This window comes from Kogia breviceps, chromosome X (assembly GCF_026419965.1).
Source record: "Kogia breviceps isolate mKogBre1 chromosome X, mKogBre1 haplotype 1, whole genome shotgun sequence".
Classification (NCBI taxonomy): Eukaryota; Metazoa; Chordata; class Mammalia; order Artiodactyla; family Physeteridae; genus Kogia; species Kogia breviceps.
The window spans coordinates 130,220,094-130,239,195 of record NC_081330.1 but is presented as its reverse complement, the minus strand read 5'-3'; the positions used below and the strand labels follow the sequence as shown (position 1 = coordinate 130,239,195).

Sequence of the window (19,102 nt, the reverse complement as noted above, 5' to 3'; positions counted from 1 at the left end):
TTGCAGGTTGCCGGGAAGGCGCAGAGCTGCCTTCCGTATTTGTAACAGATAGAGGGAAGGCATGCAGCAGCCGAAAGTTCTACCTTTGCACACAGCGTGCGAGACAGTGACAATAAATTTTCAAGAGAGTTGTTTACTGAAGTGCTTCAGCTAATAAAAAAAAAAAGGAGCTAAGCAGTTATGGAGAGCTCTCCCTCCCACCCACTTGCTCCAGTGTCATTTGGTTTTCAAGGTCGTGGAGAGGAAGAGAGACCTGGGCCTTTTGAAGGAGGGAGGAGAGCCTTTCCTGCCCTCTTGAAGGATAAGGCTGACCAAGGGTTCCTCCCCGCCACCAAAGAGCAAGCTCTCAGTCCCACCCCAGGGCGTGTGCAGGGCAGTCATGGTGGATGTCTGTCCAGCCCACGTGCCCGTACCCCAGTGATCGCACCTCTGTTCCCGGAGGGTAAACCTTCGTGGTTCGGAGCTTGTGCAGCTGGGTACGCTTCCCCAGATGTTCCAGGGTTGGTTTCAGTGTATAAAACCTCATCAGTCTTCTTGGACGCCTAGCACCCTGGCTGGTCTCTGTCATGGGCTGTCTACTGGATGCCAAAGAGATGATAGAAAAATAATTCTGGGGCTTCCCTGGTGGCGCAGTGGTTGAGAGTCCGCCTGCCGATGCAGGGGACGCGGGTTCGTGCCCTGGTCCAGGAAGATCCCACATGCCGCCGAGCAACTAAGCCCGTGAGCCGTGGCCGCTGAGCCTGTGCGTCCGGAGCCTGTGCTCCGCAATGGGAGAGGCCACAACAGTGAGAGGCCCACATACCGCAAAAAAAAAAAAAAAAAAAGAAAAATAATTCTGTACCTGGGTGCATATTTATCATCAACGCATGAATGGCCCTCTCTCCTTGCACCCAGGGTCCCCCTACCTTACCAGACAAAACTCACATCCGGTGGTCGTTGATTGAGCCCCAGCGTGGTACCTCTTGCACTCAACTCAGCTGTTTTTCCTGCCCTCGTTGTGAAGGACGTTTGTCTTGGGCTCCCTTGTTCGCTTGCTGCCTGCACCCGCTTTATCCTTTGATTTTTTTCATTCTCACCTCACGTTTTCACATGCCTTCATCTTGTGGTCCCTGGGATTATAAAATGCAAATAACGTTGATGGCTGCCTCTTTCCTCGGTTTTCTTTTTCCTTTTTTTTCCAAGCTGTTGGGTATGCAGTAGCTCATCTTTCTCTAACCAATCACATCCTGCACTTTAAGTTATGTCCATGTACGTGCTTTTGGGAAATGGAGTTTTTTAAGCTTCCTTGTCTCTTTTCCTTAACGCTAAGTCTAAAGATAAATGGGAGAGCAGATGAGCCTCAGGTGGCAGTGAAATTGTACCCATTCGTAATGTAACTGCCTATTTGGGGACGAGAATGAAGAGTGAGATTTTATGCTCATTTGGGGAAATCCAAGCCAGTTTTTAGGGCTCTAATCTGCTTCTTGAGAAGGAGGGTACAGTGTGTGTATCCAGGTGTGAGGAAACGTGCGCCCAGAATGACTAGGGTGGAGATTGAACAGGCCACCTGTGTGGCCAAAGTCCATGGTGTAACCATGGCTTAGTCTCACTTCTTTCAGCGTCTTCGAGGGTATGTACCCTTCGCGGTAGCCAAGGGATGCCTTGGGCACACATGCTCATGCGAAGATCATCAGCTCGGATGACAGCTCCTGTGCGTCTGTCTGCACGTGCATATCTATCTCTTCTTTTCTTTCCGAGAGGCCACAGTGAGATTTATACAGCACAGGTTGTGGGTTCTCATTCCCCTGCCTTCAAACTCTCGTTACTGAGAGAAGTGGGGCAAGCCACTTACAACCTTTGTCTTTTTTTGCCTTCTTAGTTGTGAAGTAATAACAGTATTTCTTCATTTTATACTCTTGTAAAAGAAAAAAAATGTGACAGAATTCATCTCCCAGCGTTGGAAATATACAACACTGTTCAAGTAATCAACAACAAGTTGCTGAATTTGCTGTTTTCAGAGCACAGGAAGTGCCTGACTCACTCATAGTGTGTTCTTGTGTGTTTATTTTCTGTTCCCAAAAGCGAGCGACCTTGAAAGTGTGATGATCAGTAGATGTGAGCAGTCGACCCACAAGTGCAGGAGGAGCTGAAAGAACCCAACTTGCATTCACATTAGGAGATTGAAAATGAATTTAGAGGAGAGTCACCCATTTATTTATTAGAGGTAAAGTTATGGCACTTGTGAGACCCAGTTGTAAATTTGAAGTGCTTTGGTTATCATGAGGGGTTAGGTTAGTAGGTAAACATACAAGCAACGTTGCTTGAATTCAATAGATTCTTCCTTTAGAACTTTTGCTCGATGGCAAAGATGTCGAGCACAGGGTGTGATTCCTCCAAAACAACCAGAGACTTTTGACTTAGGTTAGAAGTTTGGAGATATGTATCTACATATATAGATAGACACAGACACAGACACATATGTGTGTGTATATAAAATATTTATACATATATGTGTATATATATTATTTTGTATATATAAAATATATATACATGCATATATATATTTAATAACACCTGCTGTAGAGCAACTTTTACACGAACCACGTTGCATTTATGAGTCCCAAGTAGTTCACTAAAGTTCTGGGTGGTAACTTTTGAAGGTGAAAGAGCTAATGCAATATTTCATTGAATAACAGAGGCTTACGGAACCGATGCTACCCGCCAGTTATTGTGCTGGTGCCAGGAATCCACAGATGTAGATGACATGCCCTAGCCTGTGGTCTAGTGGGAGAAGGAGAGCATATGAATGATCCTTGGGTAGACCCGCAAAAATGCTTTATTAGAAATTACACTTATTCACCCATTAACGCATTCATTCCCTTCTTCATTTGTGCCCTGATAGCCTTCAAAAGGGCACTCACTCAGTATTCCCTTCTAGCCAGAAAGGAATTGCTGGTGGTCGCCCGGAATAAGGTAAAGGAGGAGGCTATTCCATGAAATTGAAACACAGCAATTGAGTGCATTTCTCAGAGGTCCACTAGATGTCCAGAGGAAGTGATGTGACTTACTGATCCCTCTGAGCAGACTCGGGTGTGAACCCCCACACCTCCCTACAGTAACCATGCTGCCTGGCTGTTGTCCCAAGGACCACATGTGCACAGTGACTTCTAACGCTCCAGGGACTCATAACGCTCCAGCATCTGTGCTTTCTCAACAATTCCACCAGAGTAGGCTTAGGTGTACTCTGAACTACGAAAAGCTTTTGCAGTACCACCCGTCTCTCTCGACTAAAGTACAGATTGAGGCCAGTTCAGAGGATGTTCCGTTTAACTTCCAAAATTCAGTATTGACAATGGAGCGTTCCTGCCGGGAGACTTGCTGTACAGTAGAAGGTGGGCAACACGGCGGCACGCAGAGTTGAACTGGCTTTTCAGCTGTGGATCTAAGTAGTTGATAACTCAAGACACTGTCTTTACTAGGTAGGAGCGCGCGCGCGCATGTGTGTGTCTGTGTGTGTGTGTGTTTTCCAGAAAGAATACAGTTTTGTAGGTGCTTCAATTCAAATAAATTTCAGAGAGAGAGGGAAGAAAAGAATTCAAGAAAAAAGTAGGTCATTCTCCAATACCTTTTTTTTTTTTTTCTGAGTTGTCTCTTTGGAGAATATCTCAAGCACATACCACATCAGTCTGCTGATCTGTAGAGGGCACGGTGAGTTACCTATGGAGAGAGACTTGCCATCCCCCACATGAGAGATTGAGGATTCGGCATCATTCAGTGGTATTTTCTGAATTTTCAGACTGCATTGTGTGGTCATAGGTTGATCATAATCAGAATGGTGGCCACATCTCCTTTATCCGTTCATCCATTGATGGAAACTTAGGTTGCTTCCATGTCCTGGCTCTTGTGAATAGAGCTGCTGTGAACGCAGGGGAATGGATGAGGAAGGTGTGGTACATCTATACAATGGAATACTACTCAGCCACCAAAAAGAATGAAATACTGGTATTTGCAGCAACATGGATGGACCTAGAGATGATCATACTGAGTGAAGTCAGTCAGAAAAAGACAAATATTATATGATACTGCTTATACACGAAATCTTAAAAAAACTGACACAGATGAACTTATTTACAAAACAGAAGCAGACTCACAGACTTAGAGAACAAACTTACGGTTAGTGGGGAAGGGTAGCAGGGAGAGATAGATTGGGAGTTTGGGATCGACACGTACACACTGCCGTGTTTAAAATAGATAACCGACAAGGACCTTCTGTAGAGCACAGAGAACTCTGCTCAATATCCTGTAATAACCTAAATGGGAAGAGAATTTGAAAAACAACAGATACAGGTATATGGATAACTGAATCACTTTGCTGTATGCCTGAAACTAACACAACATTGTTAATCAACTGTATTCCGATACAAAATAAAAAATTTTAAGAAGTTCACTGCCAGGGCTTCCCTGGTGGCGCAGTGGTTGAGAGTCCGCCTGCCGATGCGGGGGACACGGGTTCGTGCCCCGGTCGGGGAGGATCCCACGTGCTGCAGAGCGGCTGGGCCCGTGAGCCGTGGCCGCTGGGCCTGCGCGTCCGGAGCCTGTGTTCCGCAACGGGAGAGGCCACAGCGGTGAGAGACCTGCGTACTGCAAAAAAAAAAAAAAAAAAGTTCACTGCCGTTAAGTCGGAGCTGATTTAATTTTCCTTAGTTAGTATGCTGAATCTGATACTATCGTTTGAGACTGAGAAATTATAAATGCCATTTTTTTTACCAAGGAAATAAACATTTTCACTTTCAGAATAAAAAACAAGAACAACGGTGGCCAACTATTTTGCTCTTGAACTTTGTTTTTGTTTTTTTTTTCAGGAATGCTAAGACTCCTTTCTTGCTTGTCCTGGCCTTCCTACACATGCACACGGCTCTCTTCTCTTCGAAGGACTTTGCCGGCAAAAGCAAACACGGCGCTTATGGAGATGCTGCCGAGGAAATGGATTGGAGTGTTGGTATGTGTACCTTTATCTTCAGTCTGTCCTTCAGATGTGACTGAGGCTTTTCCTGCTTCTATCTTATTTTCTCTGAGTTTCCACCTGTGTCCCCGGTGCCTTTAGAGACAGCACGTGCTTTTTGTTTTTGTGTTTCAAAAAAAAGGAAGCCAAACAAACACTAACTGTGAAAGGTAAGTAGGATATAAAAAGCACCTCAGCCCTGAGTCCCTGCTTGTGGTTACCAATGGATACAGCACCAAGAGGAGTCCGGGTCTGTGGGCTGCTGATCAAGGAGATGAACGAAGAAAAGGAATCAAAGCATTAATGCTTATCACCACTTATTCTTTTAGCAATTCAACGTGAACAACCCCTTGTCTGTAGCAAAGTTAGGCACAGGGTAGATTCGGGAGGCAGAGGACTCGCCGTGGGCTACGGCCTTGGTGAGTCTCGGTGCGGTAGCACTGGGGTCTTCCATGGATGCTGTGAGCCCCACTGTGTTTCCTTCTGCAGCTTTGTGTTCTTCTTGCTGCATCTGTGAGGACGGCAGGAATTGCCTTGCTCTCTGTGTCCCTTCTCCCTAAGCAGATTAGCCTATTTCTGAGAAACGTAGCATGTTTTTCAGAGATACAGGGAAGACTTCCTTCTGAGGTTTCCTTTTTAAATGGTGTCTTGCACATCGACGCGAGATCACGGTGACCGTCCTTTCCTCTGCACGGCTAAGCAGTCTCGGGTCTGTTCCACAGAGTGTAGAGGAAGCCAGAGTATGTGGGTTAAGCAAAGGGATGGAAAATCCGTGGGTTCTGAGCTTTGCATTCAATTCCTGTCTATCCCAGAGATGTCTCTTACGGTGACGTCGCTCGCGCCATCTGGACAAAATTGCACAAAATTGAGCAAATGGCACCCGTGAACAGGTTGCTTACGATTTTTGCATATTTCCTTTCTTTTCCTCCCCGCCACACACCCTTCTCTCATTCTTCCTTCCTTTTCTTTTTATGCCCTGGATGGATAGTTTGTTCATCGAGATGTTTTGGAGATGTTTGAACATGGCCGCAGTTTCTTGGTTGGTTTGTATTAAGAGCAAACTGAGCGCGATTTGGCCATCAACATTGGGAGTGACAAGAACACGTTTTGTTTCATTTAAACCTTCTGAGGAGCAGTGTCTTTTGGACAAGATCACTGTACCCTTATTCTAGCTTCTAGCTCTTTCTGTTACTATCTCCGTGAACCTGAGAGATCTCTGAAACCTTGGGGCTGATGAATTCACATGAGGTAGCTTCCAAGTTTCTTTCTTTTCTAACCTTCTCTGTGATGCTGTCAGGTATCAGAAGTGAGCACAGATGATGAATCCGTACTAGGCAAAACCAAACCAGAACAAGCTCCCTAATGAGATTCGTCAGAAGAATTCATTATAGTTAGGGTTTTGACATGCACCCGTACAAGCCTGCCTTCTTTCATTTTTCATTCTTAAAACGTTGCACGTAAGTTAGTTTACATTTTCCACACGGTAGTAGTGTAAATCAGTTGAGTACTTCGTAGCATGAGTCAGTAGAATATTTCATCTCTTTAATGAGCGTTATATGTTAGTGTAACAGGTTTCGTGTACACCTCTCTGGCGTTTGTTGGCTAACAGGCAAACTCTTGCTGGTGTCATCACACTTACTGATTAATTTTTATTTAATTACAGCAGTACATAGGCCTACCCTGAATCATTAAAAAAGTCTAACTTCCGATGTTTTCCTGCTACTGGTCCCTCTTGAATAAAACAGAGAATGGTTTTTAATCTTCGAGATGTGCGTTAGACCCTGATGTCATATTAATAGATGATTGTGTTCTTTTTTTTGCCAAAAACTAAAAATCCGTCCCTTAAGCCATTACATTCATTTCTCAGGATGTTTCTGCTGTTTTACAAATACCTCTGAGCACTTGGAGGGATATTCCTTCTTTCCAAAAAGAGCCTTTTACTGTCACACAGAAGGGGACTGTAGCACTCTGGATAATTAGGTGATAAAATAACACGAGAGTATTGGCTTAAAAAGAAACGCTGCTAGTACCATGGGCCGCTGAGCTGCAAGATGTTACCCAGAGAGGGCACATCTCTGTCCTTTAGAGCATTTTCTTTCTAAATGTTTGGAGTCACCATCGTTATACGGAGCATAATTTTCCCCGCTGTGGGTTTCTCTGTACCTGTAAAGGCGAATTCATAAAAAGAACCTTTCTTATTTAATTGTCCGCCATGGCCAATCTCACCCCATATCATGGTGCTGGATGGCCTTGTTCTTACCTGTGTGATCGCTGTAGCTTGCATTGTTATCATGACGCAGGAAGGACTGACCGCACAGACGTGGTGTAAGGTCTGTGCTGTGGAGCTCGCGGTAAAAGCTGGCAGGGGTAGCTGAAATCCTGGAACTCGAATACTGCCGTGCAGTTCGAGGGGTGGGCCATGTTCTAATGCTCACAGCCACCGCCTGTGAAGTGCGTGCCCTGCGCCTGGTCCGGGGCTTCACAGGTCTCCCCTCCCTTCGTGCCGTTAACAACCAGGGCAGCATTCCTGCTGCGTCAGAGTGGTATCCAGTCGACCGTAAGTCACAGGGAAAGAGCTGGTTCCTTCATTCATCACCTCTAGGAGATGCCGTTTTTGTGCCTAACATTTTTTTTTTTTTTGAGGGAGAATGCAATGATGATGAGACCTTGGCTTAAGAGAATTTCGGGGCTCCTAAGGGATTTAAGATTTTTCCAGTTGATCTCGTAATAACCCAGAGCAGAAAGGAATGAATGAATGTCCCGAGGGAGGCGCAGACAGCGCTCGAGTGGTTTCGAAGGGGAAGGGTCTCCGTATGTGACCAGTGGCCGGCCTCACCATTTCAGCAGGGCACGCTGACGGGTGAAGCCTTTGGGCAGTCGTGGCTCTAGTGCCGAGTCTGATTTCCATCTCCTCAAGCAGGCAGAGCTTTGGGGGAAGAACAAGGGGGTAAAATCACAGTGTTTTCCAGTGCACTGCAAGTATTTTTTCTTTTGGGGGGGATGGGGGCGTGTCGTTCTAGCTGCTGTAATGACATCTTCCAGAGGCCTGTGAATGGGTCGGGGACAGAGGGGACGGGTGCAGGGAGGGAAGTGGTTCCCGCCAGTGGTTTGTTACCTGCGACGTGTCCCCGTTACAGCGCTCACAGCTGCAGGGGGTCGGGTGGAATTTGCCTGCAATGGGCTTTTATTTTGCTCAGGATGAGACTGGCAAATTCTGTAACCTGCAAAGAGAAAGCAAGTCGAGAACAATGAGGTGAGCGTAAAAATAAATCTCTGACTTCAAATCAAACCCTTCAATTAAAAAAAAAAAAAATCCCTGCCACTTCTAAGGGTTGGGACCCAGTGGCTTATGTGAGATGCTTTCTTTCAAACGAAAACACTAAGTCTTTTTCTTTCGTGGAAGAAACACTGACCTTCTTAGTGGGACCCCAGAAGTCTTCAGGAGTTTGGATGTCAGTTGCTTGGGGTCTGTGATCTAAGGCAACCTCAGTTTCTCCTCCTAGTGATTTTCCCGTTGGGGCTCTGGGCAGTGCCACCGTCTGTGGGTACAGGGGTGGAACAGCGAACCCAGCGGAAGGAGAAATAATGGATGAATTCACGAAAGGCGAGCTGGGGGGATGCTACAGAATGAACCCTTTTCCGTACCTACTGTATAGCTAGCCAGGTGCCACAGAGCTTTCCTGACCCCGCGTCAAATGCGTCTTGACAAAGGGAGGATACACTGGAAAGCCTCATTTAGCAGGAGGTCAGGGTGGTCCCAAGAACCTCAAGAAACCCAGGGAAACTCTGACGATAAGAAGGCTTTGGGGTTGGCCCACGTCCCTCAAACGTACAGCATCATTCTAACCAGGGTTTGGCTTGTTGGACATAGGTCTCAGGAATGATCCATTTAAAAACGGACTGTTTCTAAACCTCTTGGATTAAAATCGTTGCTGGAGTCTGAAATGCAGTGTACGGTGAACGACCCCTCAGTGACGGGTGCGTGTACTCAGGCAGAAGTGCTCTGGTTGAGTTTCTGTAGAAGACATCTTCTTTAGAACGCTATAGACCAGGCCCATAGTAGGTACCCCGTAAGTAATGTTTCAAGGTCAAGTCACGGGGAGCAGGTGCCTGTTAGTTGTAAGGCCCTGACTGTGCCTGCTGGAATTGCTAGGAAAGCGTGGCTTTTTGTTACACATGTGGGTGCTGGTCCAAAACGTGTAGGATTGGATTCACTGGCTTTGCAAGAATATTAAAAGCAGTCGAGCGCCTTGTGACTCAAGATTCATCTCCATCTTAAACCAGCATAAAAGTTTCAGAATCCGCCTGCCTGTTTCTAGTTGTCGAGAGCTAACATTGCGATGTCGATAGTCTTTGTCCTTCTTCTGTGTTCCATAGAGAGTGTCATCTGAGCTGTTAAGGTTGTGTGTTTCGCTTGGGATTCAGTACATCGATTTTCAGTCTTGAATGTTTAAAATGCTCTTATTCTTGATAAATGAGACCTTCTTTAAAACGTGAAAATCTGTACTCAGCCGTAAAAAGGAACAGAATTGGGTCATGTGTAGAGACGTGGGTGGACCTAGAGACAGTCATACAGAGTGAAGTAAGTCAGAAAGAGAAAAACAAATATCGTATATTAATGCATGTATGTGGACTCTAGAAAAACGGTGCAGATGATCCTATTTGCAGAGCAAGAATAGAGACGCAGACATGGAGAACAAATGTATGGACGCCAACGGGGGAAGGGTGGGGTGGAATGACTTGGGAGATTGGGATGGACATATATACACTCCTATGTATAAAAGAGATCACTAATGAGAACCGACTGTATAGCACAGGGAACGCTACCCAGTGCTCTGAGGTGACCTAAATGGGAAGGAAATCCAAAAAAGAGGCGACATATGCAAACGTAGGGCTGACTCACTTTGCTGTACAGTAGAAAGTAACACAACATGGTAACGCAACTACACTCCAATTGGAGAACAAAAGTGAAAATCATGTGCTTGCTTCTGAGGCAACCTGAAAATGGAAAAGGGCAGGTGGGCCTTCAGAGGAAGGGCAAAACAGGAGGGACCCCCAAAAGAAAAATGGAAGAACAGCCAGAGGATGAGAACATAGACTAGAAGTAGCGTCATGGCACTCTGGGGTGAAGAGCATCTCAAGGAAGGAGAATTAGCGCCAACCAGGACTTCTGAGACGTCACGTAAGGAAGAGGTGAGACGGGAGCAGTGCATTCAGCGACCGTGAACTTTAGGATTGCGTCAGATTGCGAAGCGAGGGGTATTTGAGGAGCTGGCGGTCAGTGAGGTTGGAGATTCCTTGTCATTTCATTGAAGTATAGTGGATTTACAGTGTTGTGTTAGTTTCATGGCTATTCCTTTCTCAGAAGCACGGGGATGGCTTCTCAGACTGTGTCGAGCTCAGCTCTGTTTGCAGACTGTGATTTGAGCGTTGGCCTCCACGTGTGGGGACCAAGTGGTTCTCAGTGCAATGCGGGGGCAGAGAGAAGGATCGTGGAGCTGACGGATGACTGAGATTTTGCTGGGGTAAACCACAGAACACGACTGGACGTGAGAGTTGGGCAGTCATCAGGAGAGAGACTGGGCTGGCGGAGTAGGGGAGGGGAAGGAAGAAGGAAGGGGACCCAGTGGCTTTTGGGAGGTGACAGGTTGGAGGTCCAAATCGGATAGTAGGAAAGGTGTTGGCAGGCTAGGACAAGGTGAAAGTGTTTCCATTTCAGGAGTAGAACAATTCCAGCTGCTCCCAGATCCATGGCATGTATTTAGTGTTGTTGTTTTTTTTTTTTTTCTGGCCACGCAGCACGGCATTCGGGATCTCGGTTCCCCGACCAGGAATGGAACCCGTGCCCCCTGCGGTGGAAACGCGGAGTCTTGACCCCTGGACCGCCGGGGAGGTCCCTGCGGCGTGTATTTAGGATGATGAGTGAAAGACTAGGGTGCACCCTTCTCACGTCAAGAGATGAAGTAACTGGGCAGCCAGGGTGTTCAGCGGGCACCTTTGGGGTGACAGGGGTGCATGCACCGGAGATGGGGTCCTTGGCCGTCCTGTGATCGTTAGGGCTGAGGAGCTTCATTCCCTTTCAGAATGGCTGTTTACGGCTGGGCGGGGGGGGGGGGGGCGGGCTGGAGGGCTAACGGTGGGCTTTACAGGGAGAAGTGCAGAGTCATTGGGGACCACGTGTTCAGGAGCTGAACTTCCAGTTTCATCAGTTAGACAGTCACACTCGAGGCCTGGAAATTACTTCACGGTTGGGTCACCAGTGGAAGGTCCCAGTTTTTAAGAGGTTTCAGGGAGGAACAGGGGTGGCGCATGTGCTCTAAAAGCTCCCAGCCCTTGGGCTTCCCTGGTGGCGCAGTGGTTGAGAGTCCGCCTGCCGATGCAGGGGACAAGGGTTCGTGCCCCGGTCCGGGAAGATCCCACATGCCGCAGAGCGGCTGGGCTAGTGAGCCATGGCCGCTGAGCCTGCGCGTCCGGAGCCTATGCTCCGCAACGGGAGAGGCCACAACAGTGAGAGGCCCGCATACCACAAAACAACAAAAAAATAAAAAAATAAAAGCTCCCAGCCCTGTGCAGCAAAGCCCCATCTGTCAACTCAGGGGCACAGAGGCGGTACTAAGAGCTGGGTGCTTGTAACACGTGGGTCGTTGTCACTTTGTAGCCATTGGGCCCGAGGTCGCGAGCACTGCTGGGGGTGCACTTTGAGGTCATAGGAACCAGAACGTGGAGCGCTCCGTCATAAAACCCTTAAGCTTCTGAAGGAAAGCACGTGCATTGCCCAGTCTCCTGCAGCGGAGGTTGGAGGTGGTGGGAATTCTTAAATGCGTTTTTTTTTTTTTAATTTGCATTTTTGTTTAAAAATATGCTCTGCATGAAGGGATGCTCAACGTAGCTAATTATTAGAGAAATTCAAATAACCACAATGAGTCAGAATGGCCATCTGGCCATTGTCAAAAAGTCTATAAATGCTGGAGAGGGTGTGCAGAAAAGGGAACCCTCCTAAACTGTTGGTGGGAATGTAAATTAGTGCAGCCACTGTGGAGAACAGTATGGAGGCTCCTGAAAAAACGAAAAATAGGTGCCATGTGATCCAGCAATCCCACTCCTGGTTATATATCCAGAGAAAATCATAATTCGAAAAGACACATGTACCCCTATGTTCATTGCAGCACTATTTACAAGAGCCAGGACCTGGAAACAACCTAAATGTCCATCGACAGATGAATGGATAAGGAACATGTGGTACATATACACAATGGAATACTACTCAGCCATAAAAAAGAATGAAATGATGCCATTTGCAGGAACACGGATGGACCTAGAGATGATCATAGTAAGTGAAGGAAGTCATGCAGAGAAAGACAAGTATTATATGGTACCACTTATATGTGAAATCTAAAAACTAAATGGGGGCTTCCCTGGTGGCGCAGTGGTTGAGAGTCCACCTGCCGATGCAGGGGACACGGGTTCGTGCCCCAGTCTGGGAGGATCCCACATGCCGCGGAGCGGCCGGGCCCGTGAGCCATGGCCACTGAGCCTGTGCGTCCGGAGCCTGTGCTCCGCAACGGGAGAGGCCACAACAGTGAGAGGCCCGCATACCACACACACAAAAAAAAAAACAACCCCCCCAAAATAAAAACTAAATGAATATGTGTACAAAAGAGAAACAGACTCACAGACGTAGAAGACAAACTGTGGTTATCAAAGGGGAAAGGGTTGGGGGAAGGATAAACTAGAACAAACCTAAAGGAAAAGATTGCTAGATTTAATGACAAAATCTATTATTTCCTGATGTCAAAAGAAGAAGCTAGCCAGACCAAAATCAGTTAAAAAGCCTTTGCGACATCTATGTAAAATGAAAAGAAAATCTATGTAATAAAGAAAGAGCTCATACAAAGAAATTGACAAAAAGATAAGTATCAGAAAAAATGAGTTGTACCCATTTGTGGTATCAGCTCATCACAAATTGCTAGCATTATGATTTCTAAAAAAAAAAACCATGCCCCCAGAAAAACTTTGTTAATGAGTGAAAGAGGGCATCTTTTATATTTTTTATTTTTAAAATTTTTTAATTGAAGTACAGATGAAGTAAAATATTATGTCATAGGTGTACAGTATAGTGATTCACCATTTTAAATGTTATACTGCACTTACGGTTATTATAAAATATTGGCTATATTTCCTGTGTTGTACATTCTGTAGTTTATTTTATACCTAATAGTTTGTACCTAAACAGGGCAACTTTTTTGAAAGTTACATATGCCGTACCATATTGATTCCTAAAGAGGTCAGTTTTCTTCCTTTTTTTAATTAAACAAGAAAAATACTGTTATTGTTTATCAAGTGGGGTCAGTATATTTTCACAAGCCCTATCCTCCAAGGATGATATGGTAAGGAGCTCCAGCAGCTGAATTTTTCACGAAGTCGCCTCTGCTAACCATACTTCTGAGTTTAGCTTCCAAAGTGTATTTTAAATATTCAGCCAGCACTTCTTCTGAATCCCAAGCCATCAATGACACAATTATTAAAACTCAACTCGAGCAACAAATTGGATCTTACTTTCTCACTGGTGCTTTCCTTCACTGAAAATTCCCTTTTGGAATTTTGAAAAAATTTTAATCGTCTGGGAGAGAGAGCAAGTGTACGTGTGTATGTGTGTGTTTACAATTATCCTTTTGCATTTTCTCTTCAACTGCATTCTTAATAACACACCTTAAAAAATGTATGAGTTTGTAAAATTTGCTTAATTCAGTAACTTCCGTGAGATGCTAATTCCCCAAAGTGTCAATTGAATTTTTTAAAAAGGAAATGCACCAGTTTATTCCAGACTATCAAATCTTAACTATATGCTTGGGACGGCAGCTTAGCTCTGAATCAGATAAACTATGACCTCCAGTGCTATCACCATAATCCCTGGTTACCAAGATAATCAGGAAACAGAGCCTGCAGACAGCATCATCCCTGGGACTTCTGACAGGGTCTGGTATTACAAAAACCTCTGCCTAATGAACAGATTTTTCATTCAAGCAGCTCTAGACAGGAGAGAAATGAAATCCTTTCCGTTACAGACCACTGTTTACCTGAGTGCAAGATAAATAATGAGGTTCTGAAACTTGAAGAAAACATTGAACAGGAAATGATGACAATCTGTACGTTGTAAAGGAGTGACTAATTCAGACCCACCTACATACCATTCTCTTTCCACGATTGTCAAATCTGTTTAATAAAAAGGCAGGATAAAAAAAAGAAACTACTATGCTCAATTGACAAAGATAGACACTAAGTTTTAGGACATGTACCAAAAAAATTAAGAAAATGTGCTTTTAGACTGTTTGGGAGAGCTTACTGTGAACTTCCAAAATGCAGGGCTTCTGCAAATAATATATGGGGTATTGTTACTGGAATATACTTTCTGTTTGTTTGTTTGTTTGCGGTACGTGGGCCTCTCACTGTTGTGGCCTCTCCCGTTGCGGAGCACAGGCTCCAGACACGCAGGCCCAGTGGCCACGGCTCACGGGCCCAGCCGCTCCACGGCATGCGGGATCTTCCCGGACCGGGGCACGAACCCACGTCCCCTGCATCGGCAGGCGGACTCCCTACCACTGCGCCACCAGGGAAGCCCTGTTTATTTTTTAAATTTTATTGAAGTATAGTTGATTTACAATGCTGTGTTACTTTCTGCTGTACAGCAAAGTGACTCAGTTATGCATATATATATATATATATATATATTATTTTTCATATTCTTTTCCATGGTGGTTTATCATAGGATATTGAATATAGTTCCCTGTTCTGTGTTCTACAGTAGGACCTTATTATCTATCCTATATATATATATATATAATAGTTTGCACCTGCTAATCCCAACCTCCCAATCCTTCCCTCCCCTCCCCTCTCCCCCTTGGCAACCACAAGTCTGTATGTCTGTGAGTCTGTTTCTGTTTTCTAGATAAGGTCATTTGTGTCACATTTTAGGTTCCACATATAAGTGATATCATATGGCATTTGTCTTTCTCTGTCTGACTTACTTCCCTTAGTATGATCATCTCTAGGTCTAGCCATGTTGCTGCAAATGGCATTATTTCATTCATTTTGATGCCTGAGTAATATGGAATATATGTTTATTGAGGTTCATGCTCCTTGTGGCCTTGAAGGAAATGAATTTATGATACATGAAAATCATATCACCTATGCCAAGATATCCCATTATTGACAATTTCTGAAGTGTATGTTTCAGGAGTTCTTTGTGAATGACAGGGCCATGGGTTGGCAGACACAGTGGGTGTGAAAGATCGCTGACCAGCCCGGAATCATGCTTTCTTCTGTGCCGCTTCTTTGGGGCAGTTTTCTATTCCTGCAGGGGCCGTCGTGTATCAGGACGAGGTCACCCTTGAGTTCTGGGCTCCACAGAATTCAAGAGCAGAGTTCTGAGGGCCCTGTCTACCTGCATCTCTTTTTTTTTTTTTTTGGGTTTTTTTTGTGTGTGTGTGGTACGTGGGCCTCTCCCGTTGCGGAGCACAGGCTCCGGACGCGCAGGCGCAGCGGCCACGGCTCACGGGACCAGCCGCTCCGCGGCACGTGGGATCTTCCCAGACCGGGGCACGAACCCGTGTCCCCCGCATTGGCAGGCGGACTCTCAATCCCTGCGCCACCAGGGAAGCCCATACCTGCATCTCATATACCCTTTTGTAAGAGCAGAAAAGTTTTTTACTTGTTGTCAGTGTCATCTGTATTTTAAGTTGAATGTTTTCCTCACGAGGTGTAATTCTTTTTCTGATGTCCAAAGTCATGCATATTATGCAAAACCAAGTAATGCAGACACAAGCAAGAGAAAGGGGTCGCCCCATGTGACCCCACCCCCCTTATTAGGCAACCTCGTTCATGGATCACTCCGTAGCTTTCCTGTCTTACGTGTTGCCAGTGCTATATAGGAAGACTAAGATGCAGTCCTTATTATTGAGAGTGTTTTATACAAACTCTGTACACTGTTTTGCAATGTTCATTTTCCACTTACCTATATACTTAGGCAGTTTTCAATATCAGCATTTCAGTCTTCATGTCCTCACTCTTAGACTATGGTTTACGTAATCAATCCCCTGGGAAGGACATCTGAGTTGCCACCAAAGTTTTGTTTTTCTGTTTCAAGCAATGCTATCATGAGTATTCTTCTCTGTATCTCTATAGGAACTTGCTGGAGCATTTTTTTAAAGAAAAAATTCCCAAAGTTAAAATGCTGGATCAAAGAGTCTTTAAAAATTGAGTTTTAGTAGCGACTGAGTTAAAATGTCTTATCCTTGTTTTTCCCGCAACAGTGGGACACCCACTGAGGATCTATGAGAATGCTAATTTCCTCATAATCTTACCAACTCTAGAATTATGATTCTAACAGTGTGATTCTGAGAGTATTGGGTTGGCCAGAAAGTTCGTTGGGGTTTTTCCATAACATCATACGGAAACCCGAACGAACTTTCTGGCCAACCCAATATGTTTACTTGTAAATTTGTCAGGTGGAAAGATACTCTTTCACTACTTAAATTCCCCTTTCTGCTGCATGTGAAGTTGAGACTACATTTTAGTCCGGGGTTGTAGTTTTCTCTCCTAAGAATCGGCTGTTCATATTTTTTGGCCACTTTTCTGTTGGATTGTGGGTCTTCTTCTTGTTGATTTGTATGTGCTTTTTACATATTAAGGACATGAATAGTTTACTTGTATGTTGCAAATATTTTTCCTGGTTTTTTTGTTCGTAGTTTCACTTTATTTATAGTCTTTTGTGATGAATTCCCATGGTCAGATTTGACTGCCTTTCTTTCATGACTTTGGGGATTGATAACTGGCTAAAAGGGGCTTTTTCTCTACCCACCAAATTATATAGCATTTGTCTTATATTTCCTCCCATTATGTTTATGGTCTCATGCTTTACAGTTAGGTGTTTAATCTGTGGAGAGGAGTGTGTGTGTGTGTGTGTGCGTGTGTGTGTGTGTGTGTGTGTGTGCGCATGTGTGTGTGTCCCCATGAATTGTCATTTGTCCATTATTATAGGTATTGGTCTTGGTTGGGTAAACCGCCTGGCTGGTGTGGGACCTCACAGAACTTGAGTAAGACGGGTGTTTTTGGCCCGATGCTGTACCTTGCCTCTGGGCAGCAGGCATCAGGTCAGGCCCTTTCTTCAGGTCTCTGTGGATTTCACAACAGTGGAGTCCTTACAGCCACTGTATATCAGGTGTCTATAGTTTGGAGGTCTCCTCCCATGGGGACCAGCACAGAACGATTGACAAGGAAGGTCTACACTGTGAGTGGACATGGGCATCGGCTCACACCTGTCCTGATACCCCCGGAGGTTGGTGTCAAGCACCTTAGGGCAGACAGAGATGGCAGCCACACCCCTTCCACTACCTCTTGGTCTTTGGTGTTACTGTCCCACCTGGCCGGGGACACAAAGCCTTCAGATCGTGCAGGGGAGAGGCTATCCCCGAATACCCCAAAGGGAGGTCCCTGCTCTCCTCCTAAATGTCTTTGTGGGCAGTGAGGAGGGAGCAGTTTGGCAGGTGCCATGTTCCCACCTGCCCTCGCGTGTGCGGACCCCACCTGCATCCAAAGCTCAAGGTGCACGCCTGGGATCCTGCTCTGCCTTCCCTTGATGGTCCTGACCTGGTCATGTTCCTTCTAGATGAGTCACCTTTGCAAAGAGAGTTAAGACGCACATTCACCCTGTTTCTAGAATCCTCAAAAAACAGAGTGAACGCTATATCGATTTTTACTTTTAGAAGATGGAAAAAAATACGGGATTGTTGGAAGACATTTATAACCACGTTTCTGAGTCTGCGGTTTCAACAAAGGCAGGCAATTCATGAGCTGAGCCCTTTCTTCCAGGTAAGACAGTTCTCAAAAGGCTGTTAGGATATACCCAGAGAAAACCATAATTCAAAAAGACACGTGCGCCCCAATGTTCACTGCAGCACTATTTACAACAGCCAGGACATGGAAGCAACCTAAAGGTCCATCGACAGACAAACGGATAAAGAAGATGTGGCACATATGTACAATGGAATATGACTCAGCCATAAAAAGGAAGGAAACTGGGTCATTTGTAGAGATGTGGAAGGACCTAGAGACTGTCCTACAGAGTGAAGTAAATCAGAAAGAGAAAAACAAATATCGTACATTAACGCATATTTGTGGCATCTGGGAAAATGGTACAGATGAACCGGTTTGCAGGGCAGAAATAGAGACACAGAGGTAGAGAACAAACATGTAGACACCAAAGGGGGGGAAAGCAGGGGTGGGGTGAATTGGGAGATTGGGATGGACATCTATACACTACTATGTATAAAACAGATCACTAATGAGAACCTACTGTGTAGCACAGGGAACTCCACTGTACAGTAAAAACTAACGCAACGTTGTAAAACCACTATACCCCGATTTTTTAAAAATTCAGTTAAATTTTTTTTAAAAAGGCTGTTAGGGATGGAGTTGCTCTTGGCTGTGTTCACTGAGAGGTTTGGTCTCATGTCGCTGCCTCTGGTGCTGGCCCTTGCAGTTTTCACTGCGTCGTCTTCTTTTTTTTTTTTTTTTTTAACATCTTTATTTGAGTATCACTGTTTTACAATAGTGTGTTAGTTTCTCCTTTACAACAAAGTGAATCAGTTATACATATACATATGTTCCCATTATCTCTTCCCTCTTGCGTCTCCCTCCCTCCCACCCTCCCTATCCCACCCCTCTAGGTGGTCACAAAGCACAGAGGTGATCTCCCTGTGCTATGCGGCAGCTTCCCACTAGCTATCTAATTTCCATTTGGTAGTGTATATATGTCCCTGCCACTCTCTCACATGGTCACAGCTTACCCTTCCCCCTCCCCATATCCTCAAGTCCATGCTCTAGTAGGTCTGTGTTTTATTCCAGTCCTACCACTAATCTCTTCATGACATTTTTTTTTCTTAGATTCCATATATATGTGTTAGCATATGGTATTTGTATTTCTCCTTCTGACTTACTTCACTCTGTCTGACTTCGTCCTGTTGTCACACCGCCACCACCTGGCTCCCTAGCAATACTGATGCTTCCAACAGTAAGCGTGTGCATCTTCTCTCACCTGCCACTTACTCTCTCCAGGTGCCGTGC

General features: G+C 45.3%; 1 protein-coding gene across 8 annotated transcripts in view; it reads left to right on the top strand.

Annotated features, from left to right (window-relative positions):
- The window catches only part of STS (steroid sulfatase), a 165,121-nt gene that overhangs the window by 96,151 nt on the left and 49,868 nt on the right, over window positions 1-19,102 (top strand). For all 8 annotated transcript variants that reach the window (XR_010838699.1, XR_010838698.1, XM_067023752.1 and 5 more), the window contains one exon: window positions 4,842-4,978. Coding sequence is in view for 6 of the 8 variants with exons in the window: in XM_067023752.1 (XP_066879853.1) it covers window positions 4,842-4,978 (137 nt within the window). In the remaining 2 variants the exon portion in view is untranslated. The remainder of the gene's footprint in view (window positions 1-4,841; window positions 4,979-19,102) is intronic.